General features: G+C 37.2%; 1 protein-coding gene across 3 annotated transcripts in view; it reads left to right on the top strand.

Moving 5' to 3' along the window:
• Window positions 1-330: 330 nt before the first annotated feature.
• SPECC1L (sperm antigen with calponin homology and coiled-coil domains 1-like) overlaps window positions 331-18733 on the top strand; it is a 46291-nt gene continuing 27888 nt past the window's right edge. The window contains exons 1-7 of one of the 3 annotated variants that reach the window (XM_010088211.1): window positions 361-513; window positions 5743-5896; window positions 6869-7225; window positions 7277-8502; window positions 10327-10534; window positions 16640-16713; window positions 17237-17412. In XM_010088211.1, the coding sequence (XP_010086513.1) occupies window positions 361-513; window positions 5743-5896; window positions 6869-7225; window positions 7277-8502; window positions 10327-10534; window positions 16640-16713; window positions 17237-17412 (2348 nt within the window). Of the gene's footprint in view, window positions 514-5736; window positions 5897-6868; window positions 8503-10326; window positions 10535-16639; window positions 16714-17236; window positions 17413-18733 lie in introns of all 3 variants that reach the window. The other 2 variants (XM_010088213.1, XM_010088212.1) reach the window with 2 other exon arrangements.

Raw genomic sequence — 18733 nt, forward strand, 5'->3', positions numbered from 1 at the left:
ATAATAAGCCTTTCTTTTGCTAGCTAGCAAGTGAACTCAGCAGCATGGGTCACTTATAAAATATCCTCGGTTCAGTGCCGTTTGTGGAAGGAGAACTGCAAAAAAAAAGAAAAAATTGGAGTGGAGATGTAGAAAGTGCTTAGTTCTTGGTAAAAAGTCCTTTTTAAAGAAAAAGGCATTGGTCAGTCACATGTATTTTGTTTGGCTCCTGTTTGTGGTCTTTACTGCTATTCTGGACTCTGGTTTTAAATAAAGCATTACAAAAAAAGACTTTGCTTTTCCTTTGTATTTTATATTTAAAATTTCTTTCTTTCTGCATGTAGATTTGTTTGTAAATGCATCATAAACAGACAGCCCAGAATGAAGAAAGCAAGCAGGAGTATTGGCTCAGTGCCCAAAGTGCCTGGAGTAAATAAAACTCAAACAACTGAAAAAGCCAAACCAGAAAACGGCTCCTCTGTGTCTGCAGTAACAAAACTCTCCAAAACCGGGACATCAGCATCTCTTCTGAAGGTAATAACCAGTAGAATGTTCTTATTATTTATATTTTTTTATAGTAAAGCTTTAAGAAGAGTAGAATTTTAAGGCGTGTCTTTAATGCAGCTTAGAATAGAGGTTATATGGGTAACTGAAGGGAATTTGGATTGTTACACAGCACTGGTGAGGGTAATAGGACTTTATATAGCATTCGTGCTGTATTTTTCATATTGCGATGTGTGATGTGATGGAAAGCAATGTACTTTGCAGAACTTGGCTATTCTGCAAAAAGAGCAGAGTGGAAGTTGCATTCTGATGACTGTTATTAGTAGTGTTGTGTTATGCTTGGATGGCGTGTCAGTGACTAATGGGATTTGATAAGAGCTATTTATGAATTCTGAAAAAAGAACTAATGAGGTATCTGACATGAGAAACTTTTTGATATCAGTGATCCGTGTGAGGTCAGTGCAGCTGCATTCTTCTAGCTGTTTTGGCCTTTGCTTTGTGTGAAGTACTGCATAAGCTGAATTTTCACAAGTTGATTCTTGCTCCTAGGACAAGTTCAAAGGTAGAGGTTTTTTCTTATACTAGCAAAACAGAGCAGTAGATTTAGGAGCATGTAGTTTTCAACAACCAAGAAAAATAAGACATTGAGATATGCTGGTGTGAAATTTTCACCTGGGAGCGAATGCATCTGGGGTTGGACGGGAGCCTGCCTGGTCTGCCTTCCTCTCCTGGCATGGAAACATGGCTGGATCCACCTCCTTTTGCCTTTCTGCAGCCCAGTGTGCAGAGCTATGGCAATGCTGCTGCTCCCCTGGAAAAAACGGAGAGAACAAGGAAAAGGGCTGGTGTCTGCATCTGAGACCTGAAACACTTGTCACCTACAGGAAGCCACATAGGCCCTTTAAATAACTGGCAAATAAAGACTTAAAATTAAAGAAGTGGTAAGGCTTGCGGTCTCTTTGCAATAGCTGTGCGGGATTACTGAAGCCAAAAGGTGTGTTCCCTCTCTCCCTTTTCTAGTAGCTTTTCTTTTATGGAAGAAGGGTTAATACTTTTGCTGATGAACTTGCAAGCCAGGTTTCAGCTAGATTTCTCCTGGTGCTCCCCCTTTCGTCTGGCACCCAACGTATCTTGCAGTTTTCTTAACCTTAATCTTTTGATGCTTGTTGACACTACTTACTTTGTATTTCTAGAAACCTTTCAAGGACTATGGAAACAAAAGTCCTTTGTAGTGTACTTATCAGGTTTCTTGTGTCATACCCCTTAGTGAGATAAAGAAGGAGGGTGATTTAACATTGAAGAAATTTGACCCAGTATGCTTTCACAATTTTACTTATATTAGTAACACTTCTGGCTATATTTGGGTGTAGGATTAGAATTTATGACAATTGCATATTTGAGGCACAATGAAAATTTTCTCTTAATTACTAAGACTTATCTCAGCTTTATGTTACAGCCAGGCTTACTCATACAGTTGCATGTCTTTTACTTGTTAAGCCGCTATTGTGCCAACTATGTGACTTAATATTAATGGTGATTCTTGTCCTCTCCGAGTGTTCTATACTTATACAACAAAGTTAGTTGTATTTTTGTGACTTACTGGCAAATCACATCTGTAATTACTGGCTTGAAAGAAGTATTGATAACAAGCTGTATTATATTTACAATTTTTTTGTGTAGTTTTTTATTTGATCTTGTTGATGAAGCATTTGGCACATTGTTTTCCTCATAGTGGTTGTAGGATCTTCTCTTAGATGTGATGAATTGGTGTGTGTGTGGGTATTATCAATTTCATAGTACTTTGTAGTTATAGTCTGGTTTTTATTTCCTACCCCCTTTATGATGTAACCATAGGCTGGTGTCCAGCATTGGGTGGGCTTTCACCATGCATTGTTCCATAGATTTGTCCTTTTTTGTGGAGTTTTCAAAGTGTGTGGACAATGAGCACAGGAAGAAACTGTGAGACCCGCCCTTCTGTATAGCTGAACACTGTTCGGAGGTTGGGCTGTCTGTGTGCTTCAGAATGCCTTTTTGTTGGGTTACCTTGCCATAGGTTTTTGTCTCACACTTTGCCCGGGACTCTTCTAGATGTTCAGCACCCCACACCACCCCATACATGTTGTTACAGCAGAAGGTTAACTGTCAGCCACTTCTAGTTTTTCATCTGTCAAAAGATACTCTGCACGTAACAGTCTATTCTTATTTTTAAGATCATTATTTTTTTTACTACTTTAGCTAATGACCTTGTGATCATGCAAACACTCACAACTGTAATTAGAGGGCAGCTGTACTTCATACAAATGAGTTGCAAAATGCAGTGTCCCTGAAAAGCCAGGACTTGGACACCAACATTTGAATATTAAAAGCTAGAATGTATTTTCAGTATTCATATGTCTAGGCTTCAGTATTCTGTTGGCAGAATGCAATAACTTAATTACAGATTGTTGTGAAGTTTGAGGTTTGAAGTACTCAAATGCAGCAACAGCAAGCATCAAAGAAAATCCCAGGCAGGAATAATTAGATTTTATATATATAAAAAGGGATTTGAATGTGTTGCAGTAAATAGGATATACATGTTCAGAAATGAAATTAATCATGGAGGTGATCATTCAAGTTTCATTGCACTGAAATAACGATGTGGGAGGAAACAGAATATAAGTTGTATAATTATAAAGTGTTTTTTTATATAGAAAATCAAAACAGGTCTGGATGAGCATTTCTGATTATATTTTTCTAATTTTTTGTATGTTAATATGGGGTTTTAATGCTAAGCAGGATTGCACTGTTTTCAGTAAATGGGAGAAACTGTTCTTCCTTGAGTAAAAAGCTGTTTAATAAACATATGACATTGATTTTGCTTCCATTAAAAATATACGCTACAAAAATACTTTGATTTTTAAAGTCAAGAATGGTTGCCATTATGGAGCATTAAGAAAAGAGAGCTGCTGGTTTGTAATTTTTCCAAAGCTTTACTGAATAGTTTTCTTTGCCAAGAGTATAGTGTTACAGTTTTTAGAAACTGTTTACTAATTGGCTGCAGAGGAGGCAGCGCCTTCCAACCTAGACTAGAAATGGCTGTCTGTAGTTCCTTTGTTCAGCAAGGACTGGAGATGACTAATGTCACAAAGTGTGTATTTTACTTAGCTTTTTTTTTTCTTCAAGCTTAGTCATGTCTTGACCTATTTGGCTTGATAACATGTACTTGTACTATAAGTGTCTAAAAGCTTAATCTAATTTCCCCCCTCTTTCCACAGTGTAAAAATGCTGACAGCTAATAGTCCGTTTGAACTAGTGTGTTTGCCATGATTGGCAGATTCAGGAGCAAAATAGAAAATCACTGTTCTGTGCCTTTTGGTAATACCTTGGTTTAGGTGATAGTTGCATCACAAGGTTGTTTCCCTTCCCCTGTACCCCCATGCCCACAAAATTAGTTTAGATTAGATATGAAACTTGATTAGATCACAGGTTAACGGAGGATTGCCATACAGTAGTAGTTCGTGCTCAGCTCTTCCCCCAGCACAAGCAGTGCGGGCTTTCTCAGTTTTGTAGACCTCCAACATTTTTATTTTCCTGTTGGTACTTCCATTGCATCTGCTGGTTTGCACAGCTGCATGGCATAGCAGATCAAGGAACTGATCTGGCTCCTGGGAGAGGAGGCTCCTTTGAAAAGGCTTCAGTTTACACCGCACAGTGAGTGCATGGAGAAGAGCGGGATAGAACAACAGAGCCTTTTTCATCCCAGGAAAGACAGCTTAGATGCACATCAAATAGACCTTCTGTAATGTGTTTTCTTCCAGCCTTTTATAAACCTTTTTAGAAGGCTACACCATTTCCTACATGATTCAGTAAAAACATTCTTGTCCTAGAGGATTTTAACCTTACAAATACCTGTTCTGTCTGTAAATTACCTTTATTTCTAACAATTGCATGGAGAACAAATATGTTCTCTTCCCAAGCTTGCTCTGGTTTTGCAGCTGCTCTTCTTCGTAAATGGCACGAATTCCATCCATGCCCTTTTTTGTGATCAGTGTTCCTAACTGTTCTGAAATTTGCACTTGCAGAAAGAAACTGTATAGAATTGAGTGAAATGCAACTTTTTTGTAATTAAGCAAATGTACCTTCATTCTTAATATATAGAATCCTAATATCTGGCATATGGGTTTTAATATAAATGTGTATGGAAGCTAGAAGTTATAAACCTGCAGAATTTGAGAGTTAAGTCCTAAGCACTACATTTTAGCTGGGGTGCTGGTTAAGACTTCAAATGTGTTATCCAGCTGAATAATACAGTTACTTAAGGAATGTTGCTAACACAGCTGTTTTCTTTTGATTTTTCTTGTCCTTATAATGGGAAGAATGTGTAGCATATTTTGGTTGTTTCTCCATTTGAAAAATTGCTTTTTAAAGAGTTGTAAAGTCCACCAATTAATACTGAAGAACTTAGTATTGCTGGAGTTTGCTTTATTCTTAAAGCTGTATTCTCTATTTGGGAATCTAGTTCTCAAGACTCCTATGCTTACTGCCTTGTCACGTTCCAGGCAGCTTTTGTGGCTAACAGTAGCTTCAGGGATGATCATACAAGGTCAGACAAAAAGTCCACCAAACAAATATCCTGTCTCTGAGAGTGCCTAGTAAAGAGCATGAAAATAAGGCAAGGATATATGGTGAGAGTGGCTTTTTCCCTTCCTCTGAATAGAGTCCTAGTCTCTAGTGATTTGTGGCTTAGTATTTTGAGCTAGAAAGGGTATTTTATTAATGTTGGATTGATTTTTGTTGTTGCTTGGTTAGATGTTTTTGTTGCGAACTTATCCACCAGAAAGCACTTGATTGTATTCGGTTGAAGGACATTATACTAACTTCCTAGTTTTTGCTGATTTAATTATCTAAGTATTGTCTTCGTTTTCATGCTTAAGCAAACTTCCAGACAAAGTTGAGAAGCATTACACTGTGTTGTGTTACTGTGCTTTTTTTTTTTTTTTTTTTTTCTCTCCTTGGTGTGGAAACATTAATCATTTTGTCTGGGAGAGAGAAGGCTTGGTTTCTATGGTCAATCATATGTAAGGAATTGAAGTTCAGTTTCAACTTACCAACTCTGCACAGTGCAGCGTATTTAGACTTTTCAACATTCCTGCATAGACACATGACTAGTCAAATATATACTTTTTAAACTGATGGAATCTTTAACAGAAGAAATGTTGGGTATGCAGACTTCTCAGCCAACTGTCTTAAAGCTGCTTCTTCACTTTCTTTCAGACTAAGAGTAATGATGACCTCTTAGCGGGGATGGCTGGTGGCGGTGGAGTGACAATGACCAATGGTGTCAAGGCAAAGAAGAGCACTTGTGTATCAACAGCATCTTCAGCTTCAGGGACAACCATGAACATTCTGGAAAATAAACCCAAAACTATTGCAGGTAAATGGATATATTGATCCTTAAAGATGGTAGTTGGGTGGCTTTTTATTTTGCTATTCTGTATTGAGGATCCAGGCTGCCTAATGAAGTCGTCAGTAAGGCCATGGTCAAATCAAACACCTCCTGTGCTTTTTTTCCTGGGTTATTTATTTTTTTTTTAAATATTTTAGTTGCCTTTTTGGAGGGTGATCCTTTTATTTTTTTCAGTACTGGTTATGTAACTAGTATATAAAACTAGATAATACAATTAATCTAGAGAATCACAGATTTGTCTAAAATCCACGCCAGAAGCCCTAAATCTTTAAGATATTATCATTTGTTGCAGTCAATATTTTGGATATTTTATATTGCTTTATAAAAATAAAGAGCTTTCAGACACTGTTCAGAAAAGTAAAATTATTTAGTGTCATCAATATGGATGGAAATATGTCTTGCCTTCCCTTGCTATGTTTGGATTCAGTAATGCTTGCAAAGCTGTAAGGCATCTGGAAATGAGGTAGTAATCATCTATCCTCGTATTTATGAAATGAGGTGAAAATACAAAAAAACCCCTTAACTTTCATTTTGGGGAATCATGCTATGCAATTCATCACTTAAAAGCTTGCATTCAGATCTGCTGAACAGAGAGCCAAATTTGGCCTTGTAGGAATAGCACTGCTGCAGTTCTGGTACAATTTATCCAAAGCTGTTAAAGACAGGAAAAAAAAGAAACTTGCAAATGTTAAACTTTAAGATCTAACTAATTTTCAAAATATTGGTAAAGCATAGCAATTGGTAAAGCATGTATGAATCAAAATATAACTGCACTGGTTCATGATAAAGGTTGTTTACTCTTCAGTATGTTTTATGAAATGTGTTTACCAGTGTGATTCAGAAAATCAACCGCTGTATTGTTGATACAAAATGTGCAGTCTTATATTACAGATACTGTATTTTAAATGAATGTTCCTAACTTTCAAAAAAAAAATATAGGTACAAGTTCCACAACTAAGCGTAGCGCTTCATCTGGAAATAAAGAGTCAAGCTCTTCTAGAGAAAGAATACGTGATCGTTCTCGTTTAAGCCAGAGCAAAAAGCTGCCTTTGAGCGGACAGGGGACCAATGATACGGTACTGGCAAAACGTTCCCGTAGTCGCACCAATCCAGAATCAGATATTCGCATGAGCAAGTCCAAATCAGACAATCAAATCAGTGACAAAGCTGCATTGGAAGCAAAGGTGAACGATCTTTTGACATTAGCAAAAACTAAAGACGTGGAAATCTTGCATCTGCGGAATGAACTAAGGGATATGCGTGCTCAGCTGGGACTCAATGAAGATCAACTCGAAGGTGATGAAAAATCTGAAGAAAAAGAGGCCATTGTTGTCCATCAGCCAACAGATGTAGAGTCTACGTTGCTACAGTTACAGGAACAAAACACTGCCATCCGAGAAGAGCTCAACCAGCTGAAGAACGAGAATCGCATGTTAAAAGACAGACTAAATGCATTAGGCTTTTCTCTGGAGCAAAGGCTGGACAACTCTGAAAAACTCTTTGGCTATCAGTCTCTGAGTCCAGAGATTACAGCTGGCAACCACAGTGATGGTGGTGGTACTCTGACTTCTTCAGTGGAAGGTTCTGCCCCTGGATCAATGGAAGACTTGTTAAGTCAGGATGAAAACACTTTGATGGACAATCAACATAGTAATTCTATGGATAATTTAGACAGTGAGTGCAGTGAAGTTTATCAGCCACTGACATCAAGTGATGATGCCTTAGATGCTCCATCATCTTCGGAGTCTGAAGGTGTACCAAGTATAGAAAGATCTAGGAAGGGAAGCAGTGGCAATGCGAGTGAAGTGTCTGTAGCTTGTCTGACAGAACGGATACATCAGATGGAAGAGAATCAACACAGCACAGCTGAAGAGCTCCAAGCCACGCTTCAAGAGCTTGCAGATTTGCAACAAATAACACAAGAGCTAAACAGTGAGAATGAAAGACTTGGAGAAGAAAAAGTAATCCTTATGGAATCTTTGTGCCAGCAAAGTGACAAGTTAGAACACTTCAGCCGACAGATTGAGTATTTTCGGTCCCTTTTAGATGAACACCATATTTCATATGTAATTGATGAAGATATGAAAAGCGGTCGCTACATGGAGCTAGAGCAACGTTACATGGACCTTGCAGAGAACGCTCGGTTTGAGCGAGAGCAGCTGCTAGGTGTTCAGCAGCACTTGAGCAACACTTTGAAGATGGCAGAACAAGACAACAAGGAGGCCCAAGAAATGATAGGGGCATTAAAAGAACGAAATCATCACATGGAACGGATTATTGAGTCAGAGCAGAAAAGCAAAACAGCGATAGCATCTACCTTAGAGGAGTACAAAGCCACAGTAGCCAGTGACCAGATTGAGATGAACAGGCTGAAAGCTCAGTTAGAACATGAAAAGCAGAAGGTGGCTGAGTTGTATTCCATACACAACTCTGGAGATAAATCAGATATACAAGACTTGCTGGAGAGTGTCAGGCTGGATAAAGAAAAAGCAGAGACACTGGCCAGTAGTCTGCAAGAAGAGCTGGCACACACTCGCAATGATGCCAATCGATTGCAAGATGCCATTGCTAAGGTAGTGTTTAAAACAAACTTGTATTTTAACATCCCATATACACCGTGACTTACTGTTGATCACTGTAGTTCTTTTAGAAGTAAAGGATTAATTATGAGGTTAATAATGCCACTGCCATCTGATTACTTTCTCTTAACCTTTGTTTTGAAAGTGATGGAGGTATTTTTAAAAATTATGTGGATACGTTCAGCCACAGGGTAACTGTTGTGTTACTTTTTAAAATACTGGTGTTTAAACTCCAACTTATTTTAAGGGCCAAACTTAAATGGTACTTAAGATACGGTATGAATTTTGTGCTTAAATTGCGTGCCTTCTGCAAGGAGTTAGTGCCAAACTAGTGGAAGAGGAATGTCACTGAAAAAGTACTGGGAGTCAAAGGTGGAAGTGATAACCCAGCTGTTGATGCGACCTTTCACAGGTGTCAAGAGAATATTTTCAAGTTTCAGCTTATTCAAGTTCATTCAGTTAACTTTAAATAAACTAATGATAAAGAAAGCAGAGAAGTATCTTCTTTCTCCAATCAAGAAGTGACTAATTTTGAGGTAGATAGAGATTTTACCAAATGTAATTTACTGAATACATATTTTAGTCTTAAATAAAAAACCTAAATGTTTATAAGCTTTTAAACAATTATTATTAAATATGGCAAGTACACATAGTTTTTTTTTACTAATGATCCATCCAGGAGCAGCTTGTGTGTTGATTGGGTTTTGGATCTAAATGTATATTTCTGGTTCTAGCACACCTATTTTGACTCAAATACAACTATTTTATCTACCAAATATGCCTAGTAGAAGTGTTTACTATCATTTAGTATGAGAATAAAGAAAAATAAATAAAATTTATGTAGTAACTTTGTGTGCCTTTAAAGGTATATCTTTCTCATGAGAGAATGTATGCCAAATTTAGTGTCTGAACTATGTATTAGTTGCAAGTCAACATATTAGTCATGATCACCAGACAGTTAGAATTAACCTTAATTTGTGAGGAAAAAAAAATTAAATATATTATTTTAATTATTAAAGTTGGGTAGTGCTATTAAAATAAAAAATACTGAAGCAGGTGGTTAAAAGCAGGGTATTTTGTGGATTAAAATTGGTGCCTGACTGTATTGACGCACCCTAAGCCATTACCCAATTTCTCTTGTTTTTCTGACACCCTATTTTTGCTGTTGGGTTAATGTTACTGTGCCTCTGATCCCAGCTTGCCACTTATCTTGCAGTTTCATGAGTCAGATTAAAATAGTCCCTGAAAGGGAGAAGTCTACTACCTTTTCCTTTTGCTGTGTTTTTTTTAAATTCAGTTCAACAGCTTGTAAGACTCCTCTGGGAACTACTTCAACTCACTAACACATCTCACACGCAAATGTGAGTCCTGCTACTTGGTTAAGGATATAAATAAGCTCACAGGTCTGGTAAGCACTCAAATTGATACATAGAAGAGAGCAGGTGCTTTTTTTCAGAGGGAAGGAAAGGGTAAAGAGTTTCCACCCCCTCCCTTTTCCATAGCATCTACATGTTAAATGGGATCAGCTGCTCATGAAATCACAGCCTTGATACTATGGTATTGTTGCTTCACTTGAGTACAGGGTACTGCTATTAGAGTAGCTGGGGGGTGCTCATGTACTCAGCTTGGGAATAAAAAAGTTTAGCTCTGGCTCAGGAAAATAGTTGCACTAGAACAATACATTTTTAAAGGCTTGCACTTCTTGTCCCATACTTTTTTGTGGTTGCAGAAATATATTGTAAGCATGGTAGATACGAAACTAAAAGCGTATTATAAAGTGCGAGGAATGTAGTTATGATAAGTTATGTTCTTTTTCAGGTTGAAGATGAATACAGAGTATTCCAAGAAGAAGCCAAGAAACAAATTGAGAATCTCAATGTGACTCTAGAAAAACTTCGGACAGAACTAGATGAAAAGGAGACGGAGAGAAGTGACATGAAAGAAACTATCTTTGAGTTGGAGGATGAAGTAGAGCAGCATCGTGCTGTGAAGCTTCATGACAATCTCATCATATCTGATTTGGAGAGTAAGTGTTACAAGTTTCTTTTGTTAGAGAAATAATAATTTAAGAGCAGGTGAAGAAGAAAGCTGAAATAATGACAGTGTTTTCACTTGTCTTTCATATGTGTGAATTCAAGTCAGACTGGGCTTTGCAGAACCCTTGTGCACCAGGGGAAAAAAATCAAGTTGGCTTTGCTTTTCCAGTCCTGCTAGTGTTTGTGTGGGAATGAAAACTTGTGAATTGAGAATAAATATGAAATCTGATAATGCTTTTTTCAAGTTGTTTTTCAAAGTAGAATAACATGTAATTACAGACTTAGTAATAGTGTGCTCCTTGTGCAGTTTGGAGACTGGATGATTGATTTTGCATTTTGGTGGTGTGGTTATTTTTAAGAATGCTTTATTTTTCAAGTACTCAAATATTAGGAGTTACCAGGTAGCTTGAGAATGTATAATTAATGATTTCTCCTACCTGAAGAAAGGCTTTTTTAGTGGAGAAGTGAAGGAATGGAGGCCCTGAAAGTTACAAATGTTGGAGCTGATGTGGCAATATGGATGTATTCTATATCTCTTTCTGTGTAGATCTGCTCAAATCATGAAACTGATCTTTGAACCTAAAAATTAATCTGACAAACTTAAAGCAAGGTAGAATAAAACTATCTATTGAGTCTTGCCACTATACAAGAAATGGTTGGGGCTTATAATGAAATTCATGTTTACTGTCTACTTGTCTGGCTCTCTGTGCCTTAGTTCCCTCTCTGATCTCCCGGACCTGCTCAGACATTCTCACCAGGGGCTGGAATTCTGCAATTAGTCTCCATCTAAATAAAAACTTGGGCAACTGTACCCTGGCAAGCCGTGTTTGCACAGTGCTACTTAGAGAATTCGAACAACTGCTATACTTCCATGGTATACAAAGATTAAACAAGATAGCAAAAAACCCAAAGCCTCATCCCTTTTAACAGCAAGGGAAAGATTCATAGAAAGGATTTTAAATTGGTCTGCTAACAAGAAAAAGTAGTGTCTTAAGCAAGCTAAATTGTTTATTCAACTGAAGCTCAATGTCTTCAGACATGTGGTTGTCAGGTTGGTTTCTCTAAGCAACCCTACTATGCCCTTGAAAGGCAATCACAGTTTCTCTTTACAAAATTGCTTTAGGTTTTTATTCTGGAATTTTTTTTGCTCTTTCTGTTCCAAAACCAAAGATGGACATTTACATGGGAGCAGGAGCCCCAAGCGTGTGATTAGTAGTTCTGACTTTGTTCCTGAAGTTGTTTTGTAGGAAAGGTTTAAAAAGGTTGAACACTTTTCTGCTTGCATTGTTTTGTCCCTTAACTGAAATACATTCATACAGGAAACAGCACCACAGTTAAATAAGCATTTAGGTATTAGCTTAGTAATACCTGATTGCAAGGCTAATTTTTAGATACTTCTGGTTTGAGGTTACAAAATACGTTACAAAAGCTGTCAGATATTTCACTTAAACTGGTAAAAATTCAGGCAGATGAACCTCTGCCTGGGCAGAAATTTTTAGCAAAAAAATGAGACAGTCTTTGTTACTCATCACTTTTGGAATAGTTTGGAAAATTCAGCTGGACTAGCTGATGGCCTGGTGTTATCCTTTAGGCAAGAAATTAGTATTTTAGTTGTGGGCAGGAAGGATAGTGGCATCTAGTGGCGGTAAGAAAGGATGACACCCAAAGAATAGTAAAAACTTAAAAAATATTTTTTTCTGGCCACTTTAAAATGCTGTTCATTATGGGTTCATAATTAAACCTTATACCAGAGTTTCTTGGTGGTAGCCTCTAAGTAGTGACAGCAAAGAACAGCGTCTCAGAAAATCTGTGACTTGGGCATAGTACTTCCAGCATGTAAAAGAATGTTTATAATTTCTATTAAAGTGACAGAAAAGCAGTGGTGAGTTATCTTATGCTGATCACACTTTTGGTCAGTTCAGGTATTCTGTTGGCCAAATGTATAATGCCTGTGCTTTAAAATGTGGAGAATTTAGTGCAGGTTTAGGTATTATAAAGGGCTATTTAGAAGAATGGTGGGTTTTCAGCCTAAATAACCAAGTGTAATAGAGAACCATAACAGGTTCTTTCGTGACCTTTTAATTTAGATTTTAAAATCTTAGGAAATCTAACTCATCCTCTAAGGAGAGAATTTGCCTAATGGCAAAGTTACTGAGTGAATGAAAGTGATGGCAAGACAAGTGATAAGTAATGGAGAATTATCACTTAAAGAATTCACAAAAGACAGTGTTGAGTATTAATTCGGTTTAATGGTTAATCAACACTGAACAGTAGTGTAGGAATGTGAAATACTCCAGCACTGGTACTTGGGGCACCCTTCATTGTAGGCTTTCCAAACACCAAAAAGAAGCACAATGAACATATAATGAAACGTTTTTCACAGTAATCTGAATATTGAACTGTCACATTTTAGCTGTTAGTATGTCTGCTTGCAAAAACTGGAATCTCTTTGATGTGGACAGTAGGACTGCATGGATTAAAAACATCCAGGGTGTTCCTGGTGTCCATACAGACATGGCAGGAGCTGTAGTCAGTGGCAGCTGAACTCATTACGGGTGGGACAAGGAGTTTTAAGCATAGTGCTTCTGTATGGTATCTGAAAAGTCTAAGAAATATTAAAATAACCTGCGTGTTTTATATCGTCACTAGTGTGCCGAGCTGAAACAAGCTGCAGTCAAGAGGAGTCTGTAGGGAGGGGAGGGCCGAGCAGGCTGGCAGGCAGCGGGTGCTGCGCTAGATGGCGTGGGTCCTCTGGTTTTCATTTCCGACTGTGATAAAACTCTCAGTGATCAGGTAGCCAAGCTGTCACATTAGTCATCTTCAATGACTAAGGGGAAAAAAGGAAACCTATTAATCTTCCAAGCAGTTAATAAGAGTTTGGAGGGAGATTTTTTTGATAACTTTGTCTCCTGATTCGCAGAAAATTGATATTTGTAGGTTAGTTTAACAGTTTTCAGATGCTTCTTCTGAAGCCTGAAAATACTGGTTGCATGTTCACTTAGCACAAGTTCCATGTGCTGAACATATCAGTTCTCTTAGCCTGTAACTATAAGTCAGTGAATTTTTTGGACAAGGGTAGGTGAGCAAGAAGGTTGATATATCTAATGTTCAGTGAATATATAGTTCTTTTATGGAGCTGGCAGCATTGGTTTTTAATTCTCTGTATCTCAGCGAGACTGATATGCAAATTGCCTGAGCTTTGATATATTTGTAACCAGCGCCTCTTCCTTATATAAGGAAGTTGTAATTCTTAAATTAACTGTAATGCTGGCAGTACTCTGTGTAGATGTGATTATACAGAATACAGTGATACTTTTTCTCTGGCAGCCTTATAAAACTCAGATGCTATTAGCTGTGGTCGTAATGTTTTCCTTTACCATTTGTAGTCTGCATTTCCCATAGCTTATCTACCTTTTATAAAGCAAGAACTTGTCAAACTGTGATTTGAATCAATATAGTTTTGTAATATGTAGGCGTAATTGAATCCTGCAGTAAAACAAGCAGCTTGCTGATTTGCCAGCTTTGATTATCGTCATCCTTCATCAGAATGGTCTCCTTGTTCTCCACTTCCCCTAAACAATAGTTACCTTTCCTCTTAATCTCAGTCCTCTTTCTTGTCTATGTTCCTTAAAAGGAGACTGGATAATGGTAGAAGAGAAGTACCTGTCCGACCATACTGAAGCTGGCACATACAGGTGGAAATGGTTTGTCTGTGTTAGAGAAGAACCATGGAGGCTGTGAGGATGCAGAAAGGAAGGGTACCGCAAGGCAGGTGTGCAGGGAATTGCTGCCTGTGTGACTATTTTGACTGCTTGAATTTTCAGGCTGTAATTGGTGACACAATGCAAGGAATGGAGTTCAGGCCGTAAGAGGTGAAACCACTTGTCTTAGTCGTAATTTCTCACTACATTTCAAATTCAGTTGCATTTTGGTAGTTCTTTTCAGTTTTGTGGGGTTTTTTTATCTCTTCGGTTGATTGGGAGAGAGAGAAGACTCTTTCCAACAACTGCTGCAAAATGTTCTGTATTGTTTATAGTAACTGCAGAATATTCAGACCATTGTGTTTTACTTCAAAGCATAAATATACTAAAACTTAATGGTGTGTTTCATATCTCACAAAAGCTCAAAACAATGGCATTACACAAGCTTTAACTCTGGATGCATTTGTAGTTTCTGGTTTGTGGTTATTTTTAGATGAACTGTAGGGTTCTTTTAGTAGTAGAACAAATTTTATTTTTAAAAACACATTTTCTTTGAACTGTCTTTTAAAGAGAAAATGGTCTTCCATCAAGTTTTGTTTCAAGATGCTACTGGAAGCTCTTTAGGGATGTTGAGTTGCTGTCACTGTTGAAAGTGATCTAATTTGCAGCGGGTTTTTTAGGATGTGTTTAAAGGAAAAAAAGGGTGGGGAGGAGGAGTGACTTTTATAACTTTGACCTAAAGTTGGCATGTCAGCCCTGACTTTAGCTCAGACAAGTTGTGTATACAGAGATAAGCTAAAAATTGAAGGGCTTTGCTTAAATATCACGGTAGCATGAGATTAGAGTGGCATACTCTGTTAGGCTTATCTTCAAAGCTTAGAGGTCAATTGGATGCATCTTAAAATATGCGGTCTTGTAAGGAGGAGATAAATATAGAAATATCTGTCTGATTTTAGTGTTTCAGTTTTTCCAAGCCTGAAAGGTTATCCTGTTTTCAGGCCATCTGAGGTTTATATCATTTTTGTAAAGAAATTAGCTATGGCATTAAAAGCCTCTGTGCTTGGGACAGTTGAGGTAAAACTCAATAATTTCTTCTGATGAAGAAACCAAAAGGGATTCCATGGCTGAAAAATTGAAGTGTTCTTATGAGCGTAGTTGGAGCTCCTTAATGTACACATCAGCATAAATCAGCTTAAATCTGTCTTTGTTCTATCTGATATAAACATTTTGAAGTGCTTGCTATTTTGCATTTAGTGTGCCTAGCCTCACTTTTCTTGTTAAAAGCCCTTTGACAAAAGACCAGGAGTACTGAAGGTATAGGCTTACTTGGGAAGACACGGGTAGGTATTGGCAGAACAAGTAACTTTGAATAAGCCCTTGTTTAATGGTTTTGCTGAGACCTGATACCCAAATAAAAGCATTGGAAAGTTTTTTCATGTTAGAAAATGAGATCCACAAAACTTTTTGTATGATCATATATACCCATCTTCTGTCTATTCAAATATTTATTATGCAGTTCCATACATTTTTGTCAAGGTTTTGTATTTTGAACAGCCTAAATTTATTAGATACCTTCAGTCGTGTTGTGGAAAGAGCATTGTTTATATATAGGAAAAAATATTTGTTTCTAGCAGGTCTTGGAATAGTGCACCTGAACAAAAAAAGGCATTCAGTCAGTTGGCCCATCATTTCTACAGTTTGGAAATAGCTACACGATGCTATAGAAATGAAGTCATCCTAGAATCCAAAGATCATTGTCACACTAATTAGAAATTTATGCTGTGTTCTTCTTCATTAGTTGCTTAGTTATAAGAATGGAGTAATCAATCACATTGTCCTTGTGTATTGAATAAAGTAACAAATGAATAATAATTGCAGTAGCTAGTCTGTCAGACGCCGCATGAGGAGTTGGTGGTGGTCAAGCTGCGAACCCTTTTGTATAGCTGCTGACAGATTTAAGGGACCATCTCTTTCATAACATGATCTCATAGACTCTTTGTCCCTTTGCTGTAAATACTTCAAATAGTCTTGTTCAAAGACTACTTCAAACTGTCAACTTCAAATAGTAGCTTGATAGACAAGAATGTAAGATTCTTGAGGAGGTGAGTAGAATTCTATCCCCATTGAAGGCATGGCTGTGAGTGTTATGTCAGCTGCTTTGTGGCAGGGATTAAATTGTGAGTTAAAAGGCTTCGTGTAGCTGCAGCTTACGTTTGAAGAAGGAAAACACTTGATCTGAAATGATTTCTGCTCATACTATTTTTCTCCAGGTGACTTTGGTTATGTTTCTCTGAGTCAGTTTTTAAAAAACATTTGCAGGTTCTTTCAGTTACTCTTTTTAAAGTAAATAGATCCCTGACTAAGATCTTACAAATAATTTTACTTTCTTTCCAGATACAGTTAAAAAACTTCAGGACCAAAAGCATGACATGGAAAGAGAGATAAAGAATCTTCACAGGAGACTCCGGGTAGGTTAAAACCTAAAAACTCAATAATTTATAAAGTTTGAATGTCATAAGACCTGCATGTGAAATTGTGAGAAGGTAATATGATGACATGTAATACCAGTAAAATAATTATTTCAGAGAGAGAGACGCCATATGGGAATGTGTTTACTAACCTACAGACACTAAAGAATTAACTTCTGAAAAATTCTCAGTGTCACAGGGATATGGTGTTGGGCTTGGGAGAAAGTGTTCCTGTGTCTTCCAGTGCATAGCTTAATGGTTTTTTTTCCCTTCCACTTTGAACATTTTCTTTGTTTCTAAAAAATAAATTAATGACCTTAGAAGTCCAGTTATTTCCAGCAAACCTTCTTCAGTTTAACTTGTAAGTTAGGTTGTGTCTAATGACAGAGATGAGTGCCTTTATCATTCCTGTAAATTGTTTCCTGTAACAGTATAGGGAAACTATGAATAATAAGGATAACTTTTATTTTTAACTTTACAATTCTTGCTGCTGCTTTCAATTTAAAGTTTTACTTACTTGTAGGAGGAGTCAGCAGAATGGCGTCAGTTCCAAGCTGATCTACAGACTGCAGTGGTTATAGCAAATGATATAAAGTCTGAGGCCCAGGAAGAGATAGGAGATCTGAAGCGTAGATTACATGAAGCTCAGGAGAAAAATGAGAAGCTCACTAAAGAGTTGGAGGAAATAAAGTCACGCAAGTATGCAAAAGTCAACAGGGATATTGTCTTTTTTGTAGGGATGGTACAATTTTGGAAGTCCAGTATCTTAACTAGCGTTGAGACTCCGGAAGTTTGTAAATCCTCTCACTGTGAGGATCTGTATTTCAACAAGCTGCTTTATGCAGTCTTTCAGGGTTTGAAATAGGCAAACTTATAAGAACAATATTTGTTTCTTTATACTGAATCCATCCAAGAGTATTCAGTTTGATGCTTTTACAAAACAAAGGTAAAGTGGAGGATTTTTCCCATTTAACAGCTGGACATGATTTGACTTCCTTCAGTGTAAAAACAAGCAGTGTTGGCTTCTCTGTAGCATCATTAATACTTCTTAGAAGCCAAGGATTTTCATATGGTTAAAAATAGAGCTGGATTTTTATCTGAGAAGAAACCTTAATCTAATTCTGCATATGTCTTGTACTGTTTTCTTTCCACTGATAATTTTTTCTGGGAATAATTAGAGTTGCTTTGTGTATAAAGAAAAATTAAATGAAAACAATTCAAACTGTGATGTATTGGGGCTTGAATTAGGTGCCAGTTCCTTAGGAACTGAGTTGTGTGTCTTTCAGAAGTATTAAAGTCCTCATATCCGTAGAACAGGGACGTCTTGGACATTGCCATTTGAATCCTGACTACATTGTCTCTAGGGGTTGAATACATGTATAGCTTACTATTACAGTAATTATGTTTTTGATGTTTATATATTAAACAATATTTTTCCACGTGGATGAGCATTTTATAGGATAGATGACACTTAACCCAGCATCCAGTAGGATATGAGCTAATGCCGGCTATGGAACTTGAGGAAAAGCTGATGGTAGGAAGAGCAGACTTGTTAGACTGAAAATGGAAAATTATCTGAATGGATGAGTGGTGGGGGTAAAGCATCTTATCCAAAGTAAGATCACCAAACTAAGTAATATGACTGATTCTTGCTAATACATTTCAGCCAGAATTGTAGTTGTTCAATTACTGCTTGCAAGTGAACCTTTGAGGTTACAGTTGCACTTTTGAAGGTAGAGTTGGCCTGCTGATTCCTGGCAGTATATTCATTATTATCTATACACAAGCATCTTTTGACATTTGATTCACTGTAGATAAAGAGCAAAGGCAAATGAGTCAGATTCCTTAAAAGTGGTATAACTACTGTATTGGAAGGGAAGTGTTAGGAAAGTCTTTTACAGTGTCTGAAGCAAAAATAAGTCAATGTTTAATTATTGCAGACTATAGAAAAGAGGTTGCTTCAAATAATTTGTTTTGTGAGTGACACTGAATACAATAACACCATAAATATTCTGTACTA

The sequence above is a fragment of the Pterocles gutturalis genome, unplaced genomic scaffold (assembly GCF_000699245.1).
Source record: "Pterocles gutturalis isolate BGI_N339 unplaced genomic scaffold, ASM69924v1 scaffold5787, whole genome shotgun sequence".
NCBI classification, from domain to species: Eukaryota; Metazoa; Chordata; class Aves; order Pterocliformes; family Pteroclidae; genus Pterocles; species Pterocles gutturalis.